At 37.1% G+C, this 14,340-nt stretch overlaps 2 protein-coding genes across 2 annotated transcripts in view; one reads left to right on the forward strand and one right to left on the reverse strand.

Annotated features, from left to right (window-relative positions):
- The window catches only part of LOC134674231 (microtubule-actin cross-linking factor 1), a 312,488-nt gene that overhangs the window by 281,832 nt on the left and 16,316 nt on the right, over positions 1-14,340 (reverse strand). The gene's annotated exons all lie outside the window — the stretch shown is intronic.
- Positions 7,055-12,515, forward strand: LOC134674096 (uncharacterized). Its single transcript, XM_063532149.1, has one exon. The coding sequence runs from the start codon at positions 7,082-7,084 to the stop codon at positions 8,711-8,713; it is 1,632 nt and encodes a 543-aa protein (XP_063388219.1). The 5' UTR covers positions 7,055-7,081; the 3' UTR covers positions 8,714-12,515.

A 14,340-nucleotide genomic window follows, 5' to 3' on the forward strand; every position in this document is an offset into this window, starting at 1 on the left:
GTTATAGACGTTATAGTGCAAATACTTGTACAGTCACCTGCAATAATATGTTACTCTCCGAAGGCCGCAAAAATATGTGACACGCTCTTATGACTCTACAAATAAGATCGTGTCAGATATTATTGCGGCCTTCGTTGTGTAACATATTATTGCAGGTGACTGTACCTTGATTCTACCTTTGAGGAAATCATTAGTTGAAACTTTACACCCTCTCGCGAACTGCGTACTCGATTAATCGCACCTACTAAAAGCAACACACTTAAGTGACTATTGGTCATTCCTATCTCGTTGTAATAAGGTCCATGAATGGCCAATAGACTTTGTAGGTACTTATGCATACAGTGACGCCCAACATTGTGTATGTAACAAATGACATCACTTATTTGTCCAGATGCCCTTTAATCGCCGTTTAATCTAGTTTATCTCGAAGGTCTTATCTACGTAAACAATTAACCCAAGGTTCTGATCTTAAAAGTTGATAATTTGAAGGAACTCAAGATTTAGAGAACACGTTTCGTCAGGATGTGGATTTACGGTGTCATGGCCGCTAGCCTGACTTCGTTACATTATTTTGGCTTTAGTATGTTTAAAAAACTGAAGGAGGGTGATAAATTAGTTGGGTATACATTACGCGTACACGGTAAGCCTGGTTTACCCCAGGTGATACATTTTCGAACGTCTTTAAAAATAGAGCATCGCTCGAGGGCCTTACCCTCCTACCTTCATTTGTGCTTCGGATTTTTTTGAATTTTAGCAGCAATAGGTATAGTGACGTACCGAAAATTATAGATTTAGCTCCTTCAAGAGCAATGAAAAGGGACACTTATTATTTAATTTTACGACAATCTAAGGTGCTCTACACAATCTTGTATTTTGAAGATAGTGACTGGTTACGTTAGTATAATATTTAATTATTAAAGCCTTTTTATTTCCTTATTTCCTTAGTAAGTTTTACACTTTGTTACTATTAATTAACTGTTAATGTCTGACAAACAAATAGAACACAATGAACAGTAACGCCAAAGAATCCCTCGCTCAAAGGGAATGTCAGTACTCGTGGGTCACAAATATCTCCCCCACACAAACAAAGCAATCGGATCACGACAGTTAATCGGTTAATGTCTGCATAAATTAAACGATTTAGCCGAACAAAAACTACAGTAACGTTAACGTACTCGTATCGCCCACAAGGCACTGACCTGCGCAACATGCTGAGATGATTCTTTGATCTTGGCTTCACGATCTATTTGAAGTTGATTAATTAGCTATTTAAGGACTCTAGTGTTTCAATGTTTGTTTGGTAACACATGTTTCCTGTTTCATTTATATGCTAGGGATAACGTGGCTTACAACTGATTTACAAGACGAATAAATACACAAGTGTGAGCTCATCGTGAACTCATTTAAAAAACATCCAAAAACTGAATCGGCAAAAAAACCTATACAACTACCCAACCTGTTCACCAAACACGAAAATCTGTTGAAAAACGCGGCCTGCAGACGAGAACATCCGGAAAAACGAAAGCATTATTGCCCCAGCTGTAACTGAAACCTTCGCTTTCGATCGGTCAATAAACCGATCGTGATATAAAGGCATTTACTTCGTTGGACATTATCGGCACACAACCATAGACACATTTTTTTGATTGGAAAAAGGGCTTAGTAGTTCCTAATTAAAATAGCAATGCCTATCTATAATGTTCCTTTGTACGATTTATACAGTGACAATCCCACGTTTCACCGGCTTCACAAAGATAAAATACTGACATAAATAAAATAACCAACGATAAGACACACTAGCTCATACACAACATATTTACATATTTCAATCACGTCTGTCCGATTCTATTAGTGTTGAACACGTGGTGATAGTGTTGGCATAGGTCAAGTAAAAATAACCGGTGATTGATTTTCACGGCTGTCGTGAATGATTTAAATCAATCAAGTGAAATTCATTCAGCTGCGTGTGGAGATTGACAGGTATTAACATTAAGTTAAACGTATGCACTGTTTTTATGCATGGTCTGGTAATTAATTGAAGCAGAAAAAGTGATCTTACGTCACGTTAGACTAAGTTTGGTTTCACTGATATAAAGAATACAAAAGATGTACCTATCCTTTTGGAACATGCTGAATCCAATGGGATGTCAAGTAATAAGTTTACTTTAATTCCACATTCCGACAAATCTCTTCCATATTTTGGTTCAATTCGTGCACTCGCGACTGCACTATGCTTACTTTGGCTGCTTAAATTTGCCAATCAATTAAACATCATAACGATAAGAAATATCAATCAACTCTTACAGACCGCATCACTATCACGAATGTCAGATGACACGAGTTTTATAACAGATATTGATATAATTTATAAACATTGTATCGTAGCTTACGTCTCATTGCAATTTGAACTTTATTATACTTGGAACAAAGATGTTTCTCCAATAATTAATTCGAGTATGATACAATCGTAAGAATATAAACAGTCGACAATCGCATTTCGACGACAACTCTATCGCTCTCGTACGCTTAAGTTGTATGTTACTAAAGTTAAACCTTATTTTGTTGAGGCATAGTTGAGTTTTCCTTGCATAATATAACAAGATACGAGGTTATGAGAGTGAAGAACGAATTTGCAAGCGTCCCGCGCGGGCGAACTCGGGAAAGTGCTGGTCACGGTACGATGAGCACGAGATTCGATTTTTTTTCGCGAACGGCGTGTGGCACAAGTTTAATAAGTGTCACTTTTAGTAAGGCATAGAAATTTACTTAGCCTGATCCTAGGCCTGGACGCCATGCTTAATAAGTTAATAACAGCTTAGTTGAAGTGGTGAATTGTATAAAGAATTTGATATTTTAACTGCCCTTTTATCATATATAACTCCACATTTTTATATTTTTTATCATAAATCAGAGAAATGCGGCTTCTCCTAAATTCTGTCATAAACTAAAAGTAACTAACTTTAGTTTTATCTTAAGAATATATAAAAGAAACCGACTCTTAGTCCGCAATTTAATTATCCGCTAAAGTTTACGCCGCTTAGTTAACACTTACACCGCCTTGTTGCGGTAAGATGAGAAACTACGATCTTTATTAACAAGTTACGTTTTATTCGTGCATAATGAAACTAACGAATGTGAATGACTCTAGATAGCTTATTCACACAATACTAATTTACTATCGTAAAATCAGAACTACAAAAACGCTGCGTTACAAATAATTATTTGAACTTTTTCTTTAAATTGCCTAAGAATTTTAATAAACTTTTAAATAGAATGTACATAATATCAGTATAAAAATAATGATTATTGCAATCCAATACTGTACTCAAACTAGATCAGCTCGTCTTGTTGATATCAATCAAGAACAACTGTGTAGTAAAAGTAAAACAATGCATTTTTTGTTATGTACATATAAAAATAAATAAATAATAAAATAAAAAGCTTTTATTTCAGGCAGTACCCATATACAAATTGCATTAAAACTAATTTAAACCTAAAACTACTGACACTGTAAAGGGGTGCCACTCATGTTAAAATAAATCAAAATCGCACATTAGTGGAAGTCATTTTCTATTCTGGTCTAAACACCGGACTCCTTACATCGTCAGAAACAGCCACAAGTATTTTGGTGTCGGATAGGCATCTTCATATTTGGCATCTTTCTTTGTTGGCATTTGCGTAAGCTTATATCGATACTATACCACGATGCAGACTGCAGTACTTGTAATGCAGATATCAGTGCTTAGCTGGCACTCATTGGAGAAAAAAGTGGTCGAATCGAGCGAAAATTTATTGATGTAAGACCGGTTGTAATCGGTACAGTTGTCACTGCAGAAATAAGTTAAATCATAAGACACACGATAGAAGATAGTTTTTGCACGATTGTTCAACCAAATCAGTTCAACAAGCAAAGGAGAAATTACGACAGGTCAGTCAGGTCAAGAGTGGACGAACAGAGAATTAAAAAAATGTAATTAAAATAAATAACCAAAAACTATGTGGGTTTGTTTTTAGGTATATTGGTAAAAACGGTAAGGAATCCGTGATCTTAGCCTACCCTTCCGGGAAACATACATATTCCTTAACATACGCTGTATATCGTGCGTATGCTGAAAGCTTTGCATACCGCTTGAATACTGAAGCCCTAATAAAGAAAATGAGGATCGTATTAATTACATTACATCCCAAACGGCCCTACATGACGGCAATAAATCAGGCTCGCGGGGAAAAAGGAGCTCGAGCGAAACCGTTCCCTTCCCAGTTTGGTGCGGCTGCCAGACGACATATGATACCATCAGAACAGATTTATTACAGAGTAATACATCTTCAAACAAAGGTTCATACAAAGCACGCAAAAACAAAGAGACGATACATGCTACAAGGGCAACCCGTATCTGAATCCGACAAAGAGGACCCGTAATATCTGCGAGCAGTTCTTTATACGTTCGAGCAAACGTGAAGTCGAGAGTTTTCCAAAAGAGCCAAAGATAGTTTACTGCCATTGTCCCTATACTGTGGTAATGCGCTCACGGAAAAAGTTAATTAGTAAATGTTACTAAGAATTTAAATATGGTTGACAAACGGGAGGCCATCTTAATTTGAACAAAGTTCCACGGGCTTATAGTTTGAACAATACCAGACTAAAATGTTTATTCTGCGCTGCACGACGTAATTACCATAAGTGTTTTTCAGTGGTAGGTATATAACAGTTAGTTTGTGCATTTGTCACTCCCGGTTAGTTAGTATTCATGGCACAGCGATGAACGATGGTCCAGGTAACGGGACAGGCTCTCGCGCATTCCAGTGACAGAACGGCTTCAGATCTTAGACTGACAAGGAAAAACGTTTGATTCGTGTCCATGTAGAAAATAAACGGTTATGACTGCTGGGGATGAAAAAACTAAAACTATGAATCAGTGTTGCATAAAACCAGCTAATACTAAACGTAATGTTATTAGTAAAGGCCTGTGCCCAACGGGTGCGTGTGCGTAGGTGTGCACGTGCGCGTTGTAACATACATATCCTTATGAGAGACGGCACACCGCTTGCGTGCCGTATACGTGCGCGGCTCATACATTTTAGCGCACATGATCGTCTACGCACTCGCAGCCCGTGTGCTCTGGCCTTTAATAATTGATCTAAACACCGTATACGACAAATAAATCATTAATTCACCGATCAACCTGATAACCGGCTTAATTGACCGCATCGGCTATAAAATTAGCTCAAACTGCTGATTAAAAACATAATGAGCAAGTTATTTGAATGTGGCAACAATTAACTTTCATTGGAGGAGCAACGACACCCGTCGCGAGCTCGGGAGACATGCGATTGTGTATGCTTGAGCGAGCGAGAACAAACGCGGGCAGGTGACAATGCCACCTGGCCCAGTACGGGCAAGTTGCATCTGTGAGGGCAATTTGTATTATCTGTCATTGGTAAATTGTTTTGCATAATTATGGAATTATAATTTGAATATCCAGGCTTAGCAGTGGTTGGAACAGATTTCTAATTGCCTTTTGCACTTTAAAATAAGGGCTACCACAGATTCTACAGATACCTATGCCGATTAATATTTGGTAGGTAAATTACCTAAATCGACATCTTGCAAGAATTAATAATTAATTACTATTCTGAGCTAACATGATAGGATTGAGCTCTGAAATACAGAAAACACCATTCTTAACCTAAATGATTCTACTTAGCTGAAACCTGAGACCTCACATTATTAGGGTGACACCTGACTCCATGAAACTGGGTTCTCGGAGACGCGGCCCACCTGGCGAGAACGTGCTTGCTTTATAAACAACGCCAAGTAACCCTGTTTGGACTAGTTCGAGATTGACAGATTTGGTACATAAGAATAAATCAATCAGGCTAGCTGTAGATTACATCATCGTCCCGTTTCACTGTATCTTTTAGAAATAAACTAAGAACTGCTTAAAGTTGAATCGATAGTTTCAATTAAGTAGTGTTGTTAATTTCTTAAGTAACAGCCTAACAGCCCGCTAATATGCCTAATTAATTAAGCTTCATTTGCTGTAAGCTATGCTCATTATATGTCTAGTTACTTTAGTATGCTCCCTAGAGCGTTATTAGTGGGCATGACAGGTGTCAAGTGAGCCGCACCCTGTGACGTCATCACATTAGGACGCAACGTCACCGCCCACGCCAGTTCGCGGAAGTTTAATACTAGTTGCTGAAGTGCTTGTTTGATATTTGACGCAGACCCATTGTAAAAAGAGTCAATGGCATTCTTCACATCCGCAACTGAAACTGTAAGAAATTGACTTGAAAGGTCTGGCTCTGGAGGGTAAGCAAGTTGCCTAGATGGCGAGGGATGCTTGTTTCTCAAGGCTTCCAATGTTTCCAAGGCTTTCACAACAATGTGTAACTGATACTAATTTATTATAGAACTTCAAGCCTTCAAGTATAGAAAAACTGCAATATTAATATAACTAACAACTAAGCGACTGTCTGCTTATCTATCAACTGAATAACAGCAATCTTCCAATTCCATTCATTCGCAGAATGTAATCGGGCTGCGATCAAAACTATGATGAATGATGCGCCAGAGTTGACACTAGACAGCTCACGCCATGAGAAAAGCTGAACTAGACAAATTAAACACGTTTTTATTCCACGCTGCTGCCTCGCTGTCAATATAAGTTAGATGATATGTCAAGCTTTCTTGCTCTATGATAAATAAGGTGTTGGGACTCACTATGCTACATCATGTTCGCATCCATAGTTTACCATTTGATTTCATAGTTTTATTAAGATGAAAGTGGACGGCCGTGCCAAATTTTTCATGCAAACATAGCGTAGCCCTCAAGTGCTCATTTCATCCTGTCTGGATATTAACATTATTTAAAAATATGTTGACACAATTAGATGTATATCAACTATAGTTCGGCTTCGCATCTAGTGATAACACGACGTGTCGATTGCTGCACCTTACCTGTTATTGCATTTATATTATAACTTGTTTGTTATCGCGCCGCCGGCCGGCCGGCCGGGGTCGAGCGTCTATTGTTTACGCCTAAGTACTTATAGTGAATGAAGTGTTATTTGTAGAACAATGAGTGAAAAGAGTTTCGGGGACAAAAAAGATGATGTGTCTAGTGATTCGTCAGAGGAAAATAACGAGATAAGGCCAAGAATTTTGAATAAGGGAAATAAGGACAATACGGTTTTGAATGACGAAAGTATGGTGGATAATTTATCGCAACCGTCACCCTCATCGATGGCACGAATTGAAAAGAGACCTAGAAATACGAGTGATGACACGGATGAAAATGATGCAGAAGGTTTTACCTTAGTAGAAAGAAGGAGAAGATCAAAGCGTCTGAATAGAAGTTTATCGCAAAATAACTTATCGGATTTGACTCAAATAAATAATTTGTCGGATTTACCGCGGAAAAATCGTGTCGAGGCTTTTGTTCAGACATGTGAGGGTTGTGAGGTGTGTGTCACGTCGAAGGAAGATTTGCCTAAACAAGTTGGTTTGGCCAAGTTATTGAGATCAGATGGCATACAAAACATACAAAAAATAACTTATAAAAACTCGTGCAAGGTGTTAGTAAAGTTCAATAGCAAACATGACGCAGAAAAATTGTTGCATTCCAAAAAAATTAATGACTTAGGATACAGATGTCAACTAACAACTGAGCTAAATTTGACATATGGAATATTGAGGCGTATAGAATTGGATGTTACTGAAGAAGAAATAAAGAATAATTTTGATTGTATGCACAAGATCTTGTCTGCTAAGAGGCTAAAAAGGCTCGATGAACGCGGAGCGTGGGTTGATAGTGAGACCGTCAGAGTATGTTTTCAGTCGTCCACTTTGCCTCCATATGTGTCAGCATATGGCTATAGAATCAAGGTGGAGCTAAATTATTTCCCTGTTACCCAGTGCTCAGGATGTTGGAAGTTCGGGCATCTACTAAGAGTATGTCCGAATAAGAAGAAAACGTGTCCGAAATGTGGAGGCGCTCACGATAACTGCGAAACGACAACTTTTGTATGTATTAATTGTAAAGGGAAACACATGGCTCTTGACAAAAGTTGTCCGTCATACCAGAAAGAACGAAGGATTCGAGTGATTATGGCTGAAGAAAATTGTACGTACCGGATAGCATTACAGAAAGTGTTAAGTGAAAAACAAGGCCAGGAGACTGTACACTCTGTGCTAACAGAAACGGATGCAGTAAATGAACACATCCCGCTACCAGGCACGTCCAGCACTTTGCCTACAAGCTATCGAGACAGTGTTCTAAAAACTGTCACGACACAAAGCCCTAACACTGAATCAGAAATGGAACACGATGGAAGCGACGAGGAAAGTAACTTAGAAAGAAATCAAAAGCATGTTGGTACCCCAAAACCGAAAAAAGTAAAAGGTACGAAGAAGAATGGCACACAACAAAAGGTTAGGATGGATCAAGACACAGGCGTAGTAAGTGAAGATGGCTCTGCAAGACGGGAAACCACTAGTGATCAAGAAAACATCCACGAAAAGAAGAATCTTTTCTCATGGGCCTTATTTTTAAAGAAGGCTAAAAATATATTAGTATCAGATACGTCTCTGGAAGAAAAAGTCAAACTGGGAATTAAATTAATCATGGACGCAATAACTAAATTTGTATTTAAGATCGTAAGTAGCGAAAATTTTTTGAGTAGTATAATTTCTAGTTTTGGTAATGGGTAAAGAGCTGACTTTAAATATTATACAATGGAATTCACAAAGTATACGACCTAAACTTGTACAGTTTGAAGCACTATTAAGCCAAGAAAAGATCCATATAGCTATAGTAAGTGAAACCTGGTTGGATGTGGACTCAGTTATGAACTTTAGTGGGTATGATGTGTACCGTTGCGATCGAGCAGACGCCTATGGGGGTGTAGCTATCGTTATTCATAAGTCTATACAATCGTACCGAACCTCATACAATGTTGTGAACCCAGGAATTGAAATCCTACATGTCAAAATTCTAAATTGTAAATACCTAGAAAACGTCTTAGCAGTATATTGTCCGTCGTCTGTACGTACTACTCACGGCGATTGGGATGGTATTTTTTCCAAGTTTCCCAAATTATCGGTAATAGCAGGTGATCTAAATGGGCATCATACAAACTGGTCTTATAAAAATAACAGGCGAGGTATTCAACTGGCTGATGCGGCATTACATAATGGATATATCTCATTAAATGATGGTAGTCATACTAGATTAAAGTTAGTAAATAACGTGTTACAAAAGTCATCACCAGACGTTACGTTTGTCTCTTCTGATATAGCAATTTATTTCAATTGGAAAATATGTAATGAAAATTTAGGAAGTGACCATTTGATAATTAAGTATTCTATGACGTTCAACTGTAAGTTAGTATTTAGCGCGAGGCGTAATTACAGAAAGGCGAATTGGATAGCATATAGAGAGTATATTGAAGAGCGTTTATCGACGATATTACCGGATGTCGCAGATATTCAAATATTGTATAATGACTTTTTAACACTGATAAATGAAGCTGCAGATAAATATATTCCAAAAATTAAAATATGCAAATTCCCCGTGCAACAATTTACGCCTAAAGACTACTGGTGCTCAGATTTATCTAGAATAGTTGCACAAAGACGGTTAGCACTGAAAGAGTTTCGTCGCAATCCAACGCCACAAAATTTAGATATATTAGAAAAAATTAATATTGAAAGCAAAAAGAAAATTAGACGGGCGAAAGCTGTAAGCTGGCATAAGTTTTGTGACAGTTTAGGCGAGTCTACCACAGCATCAGAAGTTTGGAAGAAAATGCGTTGGGCCAAAGGTATCCGAGGCAACGCGTTTAATGTGTCCGATGATAAGAAAAATGAATTATTGCGCAATCTAGCGCCAGACTCCGTGACACCTCGTAAGCCCATTATTAGGTCCGAAAATGTGCAGTTAGACCAACAGTTTAGCATTCATGAATTAATGTGTTGTATTAAAAAGAAAGATACTTCGCCTGGGGAAGATCAAATAACGTATTCAATGATATTTAACTTACCTATGTGCGCAAAAATGTATTTGTTGAAACTATATAATTTGATATTTATTAATGCTTTTGTACCAAATCAATGGCGAAGTATACAGGTGGTACCTATTCCTAAAATAGGTAATCATAGCGATGCTGAAAATAAGCTTCGACCTATATCTTTATTATCCTGTATCTGCAAAATCTTCCACGTTATGTTAACTAAACGATTAGAATGGTATGTTGAGAAAAACAAAATATTTTCATGTTCTGTTACAGGTTTTCGAAGAGGACAGTCTTGTATTGATGCCCTAGTCCGCTTGGTTACGTACATACAAATAGGTTTTTCTGAGAAAATGCCAACCCTCGCCTGTTTTTTAGACATAGATAACGCGTACAATAATGTGTTGGTAGAAAAAGTTGTAACTACATTAGATGATTTGTCGGTAGGTTCTAAAGTATGCAATTACTTGTGGAAATTTCTTACTAGAAGGAAGCTTAAAATTAAAAGTGATAGTTTGACAGATTGTGAAAGGTGGTGTAGAAAGGGACTAGCTCAAGGTGACCCTATGTCTCCTTTGATATTCAATATTGTTACTCATAAAATAGCTAAGTTTACACAAAATGTAATATTGTCTCAATATGCGGATGATTTTGTCATATACAAAAGGTCATGTAACTTGAACGAAAGTATAATGAGCGTACAAGTGTCACTCAGTGAAATAGCAATTAAGTTAGAAGAAATAGGATTAGAAATATCGAATAGTAAAACTAAAGCTTGTTTATTTACTAGAAGACGGAAAATACTGCCCATTAATCTAACTCATGGAAATAACTTAATATGTTTAGTGGACAAAATAAAATACTTAGGTTTCTGGTTGGATAAAGCATTACTATTTAGCAGCCATATAAATGAAATTCTTGTAAAGATATCCAAATACGTTAATATATTGAAAGTTCTGTCCGGGCCGACGTGGGGTGTACACCCTTCTCATTTAAGGAGAATTTATATAGCGCTAATTCGTAGTAGGATGGACTATGCATGTTTTTTGTATGACTGTAGTGCTAACTCCCACGTAACGAAATTAGATAAGCTTCAGAATCAAGCCTTAAGAGTAATAGGTGGCTTTATAAAAACTACTCCGATTCATGTAATGGAGTCTGAGTTAACTATAGTACCTTTACATATACGTAGATCTTATTTGGCTTACAAATATTGTCTTAAATGTTTAACATGGACCAATAATAAAACTGTTGAATTTCTAGAAGTACTTGAATTATCTTCTAGATGTAGGTACTGGCTAAGGAAAAAATCACCATTGCTTGCAACTGTTTACTCCGACGTAAAGCATGAAAGGATATTTACCTCAAATCCCCTTAAAATGTTCAGTCTGGATACTTGGGTTTCTAATATTCGTTTCAGAGATGTAATTCGTACTAATTTAGATTTAGTGCAATGTGCAAAGAAATTATACCATCCTAGCGATATAAGAAACAATGTTTTATTGGAACTAAGTGAAAAATATGGAGATTGGCACAAAGTCTATACAGATGCATCAAAGACTGAAACTAGTATAGGAGCCGCATATTTTGACCCAGTGTTTAAAACCAAAAGTTGTTACAACATAATTTCAGAAATTTGTATTATGTCGGCGGAGTTATTTGCGATCTCAGAGGCGATATCTTATGCAATTAGTTTAAAATGCAGAAATATCGTCATTTTTACAGACAGTAAAAGTGCTTTGCAACATGTAGCTCGCTGCGCCTCTGGAAACAGAGGTACAGCGATAGCTTACACTGTGCTTGATAAATTGTACACTTTACCTACTGATATGTCTTTGAGACTTCAATGGATCCCCGCACACATAGGATTGAGTGGAAATGAGGAGGTTGACATTTTAGCCAAAGAAGCCTGCACAATTGGATCAGAAGTTTACATTACTCCAGACTTTACAGAAAAATTACATACATACAATAAGAAAATACGTGGGATATGGAAAGTACACTTTGATGAGCGTTGTAAAGAAAAAGGTATATGGTACAGGACTATGCAGTGTGAACCTCCTCATATTCCTTGGTTTATGAATGCTAGGTTAAGTAGGAAATTAATTAAGATAGGATTAAGACTTCGTTCAGGACACATTCCTCTGAAAAAGTTCGCTTTTATGATGAAGAAAGTGCCATCCCCAAACTGCGAAGCTTGCAATGTTGTAGAGGATGTCCAACATGTATTGGTGGAATGTGTGCGGAACGAAGGTAATAGACAATTGTTAATGAAGTCACTAAATCTTAATAGGTTAGATGTAGGCGTATTTCAAAGCATTTTGGCTGCACCAATCTCTGAAGAGGCAAAGGAGATATATTTATTTGTGTATAATTATATTAGTCAGTATACTGTCAGGCCGTAGATGATTGTAATTTAGTTTAAGGTACGATGGGACTGGCGTAATCTTAAGATTAAAAGTCCCTAAATAAATAAAGGATTAAAAAAAAAAAAAAAAAAACTATAGTTATGCCCCTTCGTTATTTTCTTACGAACTTTTAATTAAATATTATAGGAGTTACTGCATTTCAAAATTTGCATAAATTGTTTTTCGCTCCTAATTATTAAAATAATAAAAAATTAAAAAGTAGCTATGGTTAATACATCATCGTTAGTACATCAAATTACATAAAAAATATTTTCCATAATGGCAATATCCAGAGAGGAAAATGGCGACTACATTTGTATGGAGAAGCGGCCGGTCCCTATTCCTCTTAAGAGTCACTATTTGATAGTCTGATTGAATATAATGCGGTATAATACCGCCGGTATTATGATAATTCCGCACTTACCAAGGCTGGAAGTGACGTAAGATTCCATCGATCTCGGATAAGTTGCAGCGTGCGTACTGGAAGTTTTCTAGGCGTTTCGAGTCACGGTCATTAAAATTGGTTTTATTTTTTTACGGTATATTTGATTTAATTGTATTGCTTAATATTCTTATCATCATCATCATCATATCAGCCAGAGGACGTCCACTGCTGGACATAGGCCTCCCCCAAAGAGTGCCACAATGACCGGGCTTGCGCCACCCGCATCCAACGGACTCCCGCGACCTTCACCAGACACCACCAGATATTCTTATATCTGTCTATAATCCAGTAACTTTGTCGCCTGAAAGTACGTAACGTGGTTCATTTTCGTCAAAACCGGTAGGTCTGTTACTGACTTGTTTATGTTGATGGCTCAATGAATAATCCTAGTTTGTGACCTCGCCGAACGCAACTTTGTCCAAATTCGAGATTGTCCGAAAATTTCAGATTTTATATCCAAACTGTATGCCCTTTTCTCATTTCAGCAGAAAATGCCCAGCAAACATTTTTGGTCGATATTCCGAAAAAGGCACCTATTTTAGGTCGCACAATTTAGGGGACCAAAATGAGGCACGTCGAATCGACGTCGTGGGCACGTCGAGTCGACATAAATGGGGAAAAAACGCACGTGCCGGCGACGTATTTATTGACGGTAAATTAGTGATTACAACCATTAGGTCAACACTAGGTCATGTTTCCGACGTGGATTCGACGTCGCCACGACGTGCCGCGTAGTTAAAATGTACTAATTTGGTAATCTTTACCACCTTTAGACGTGATGGCGACATATTTTTATCCATATACATAATTACTCTGCGAGGCAATATTTAGATGAGACGCGATGAAGAGAAAAAGAGACACAAACATTACGCTTATATATTCTTTTCACTCAGAAACAAGATGTCTAACAAGAAAACAACTTTAAGTTGTGCAATGATAATGGCGGCCACTAAGTCATGTAAAATAATTTAGGCCGATTACGCTGATGAAGAACGATGAAATCTAGTGCACAGAAAATTTTTTCGTGCAGTATGTTAGGTTTACATACAAAACTATCGATGGGCTTTTGATATATTTAAGTTTTCAACATTTTATAAAATCAAAATGCATATATTTGCTTGTAATTGAGTGTTGTAATTGAATATTTGTGTGTGTGAGTGTATTGACTTGATCAAAAATATTGTTTTGTTTTGAATATTAGCACAATGAAGTACCGTGCGATGGCACCATTCAAGATATAACAACTTAAATTATGCAATTTCATATTTAGCATCTCGTTATAATGAAAGAAAATGGCGGCACAACCTTATGGTATTGATAGTACTTTACAAGTGATTTTAACTATATGGTCGCAATTTGGTATCTATTTTAAGTAACATTTACCTAAAATTAGTAGCTAAATGGACATAAAATCGACGACCTAAAGGTCTCCGTATAAGAAATAATTACGTCGCAAATACACCTAAAATGTCT

Source organism: Cydia fagiglandana, chromosome 19 (genome assembly GCF_963556715.1).
Source record: "Cydia fagiglandana chromosome 19, ilCydFagi1.1, whole genome shotgun sequence".
Taxonomy (NCBI): Eukaryota; Metazoa; Arthropoda; class Insecta; order Lepidoptera; family Tortricidae; genus Cydia; species Cydia fagiglandana.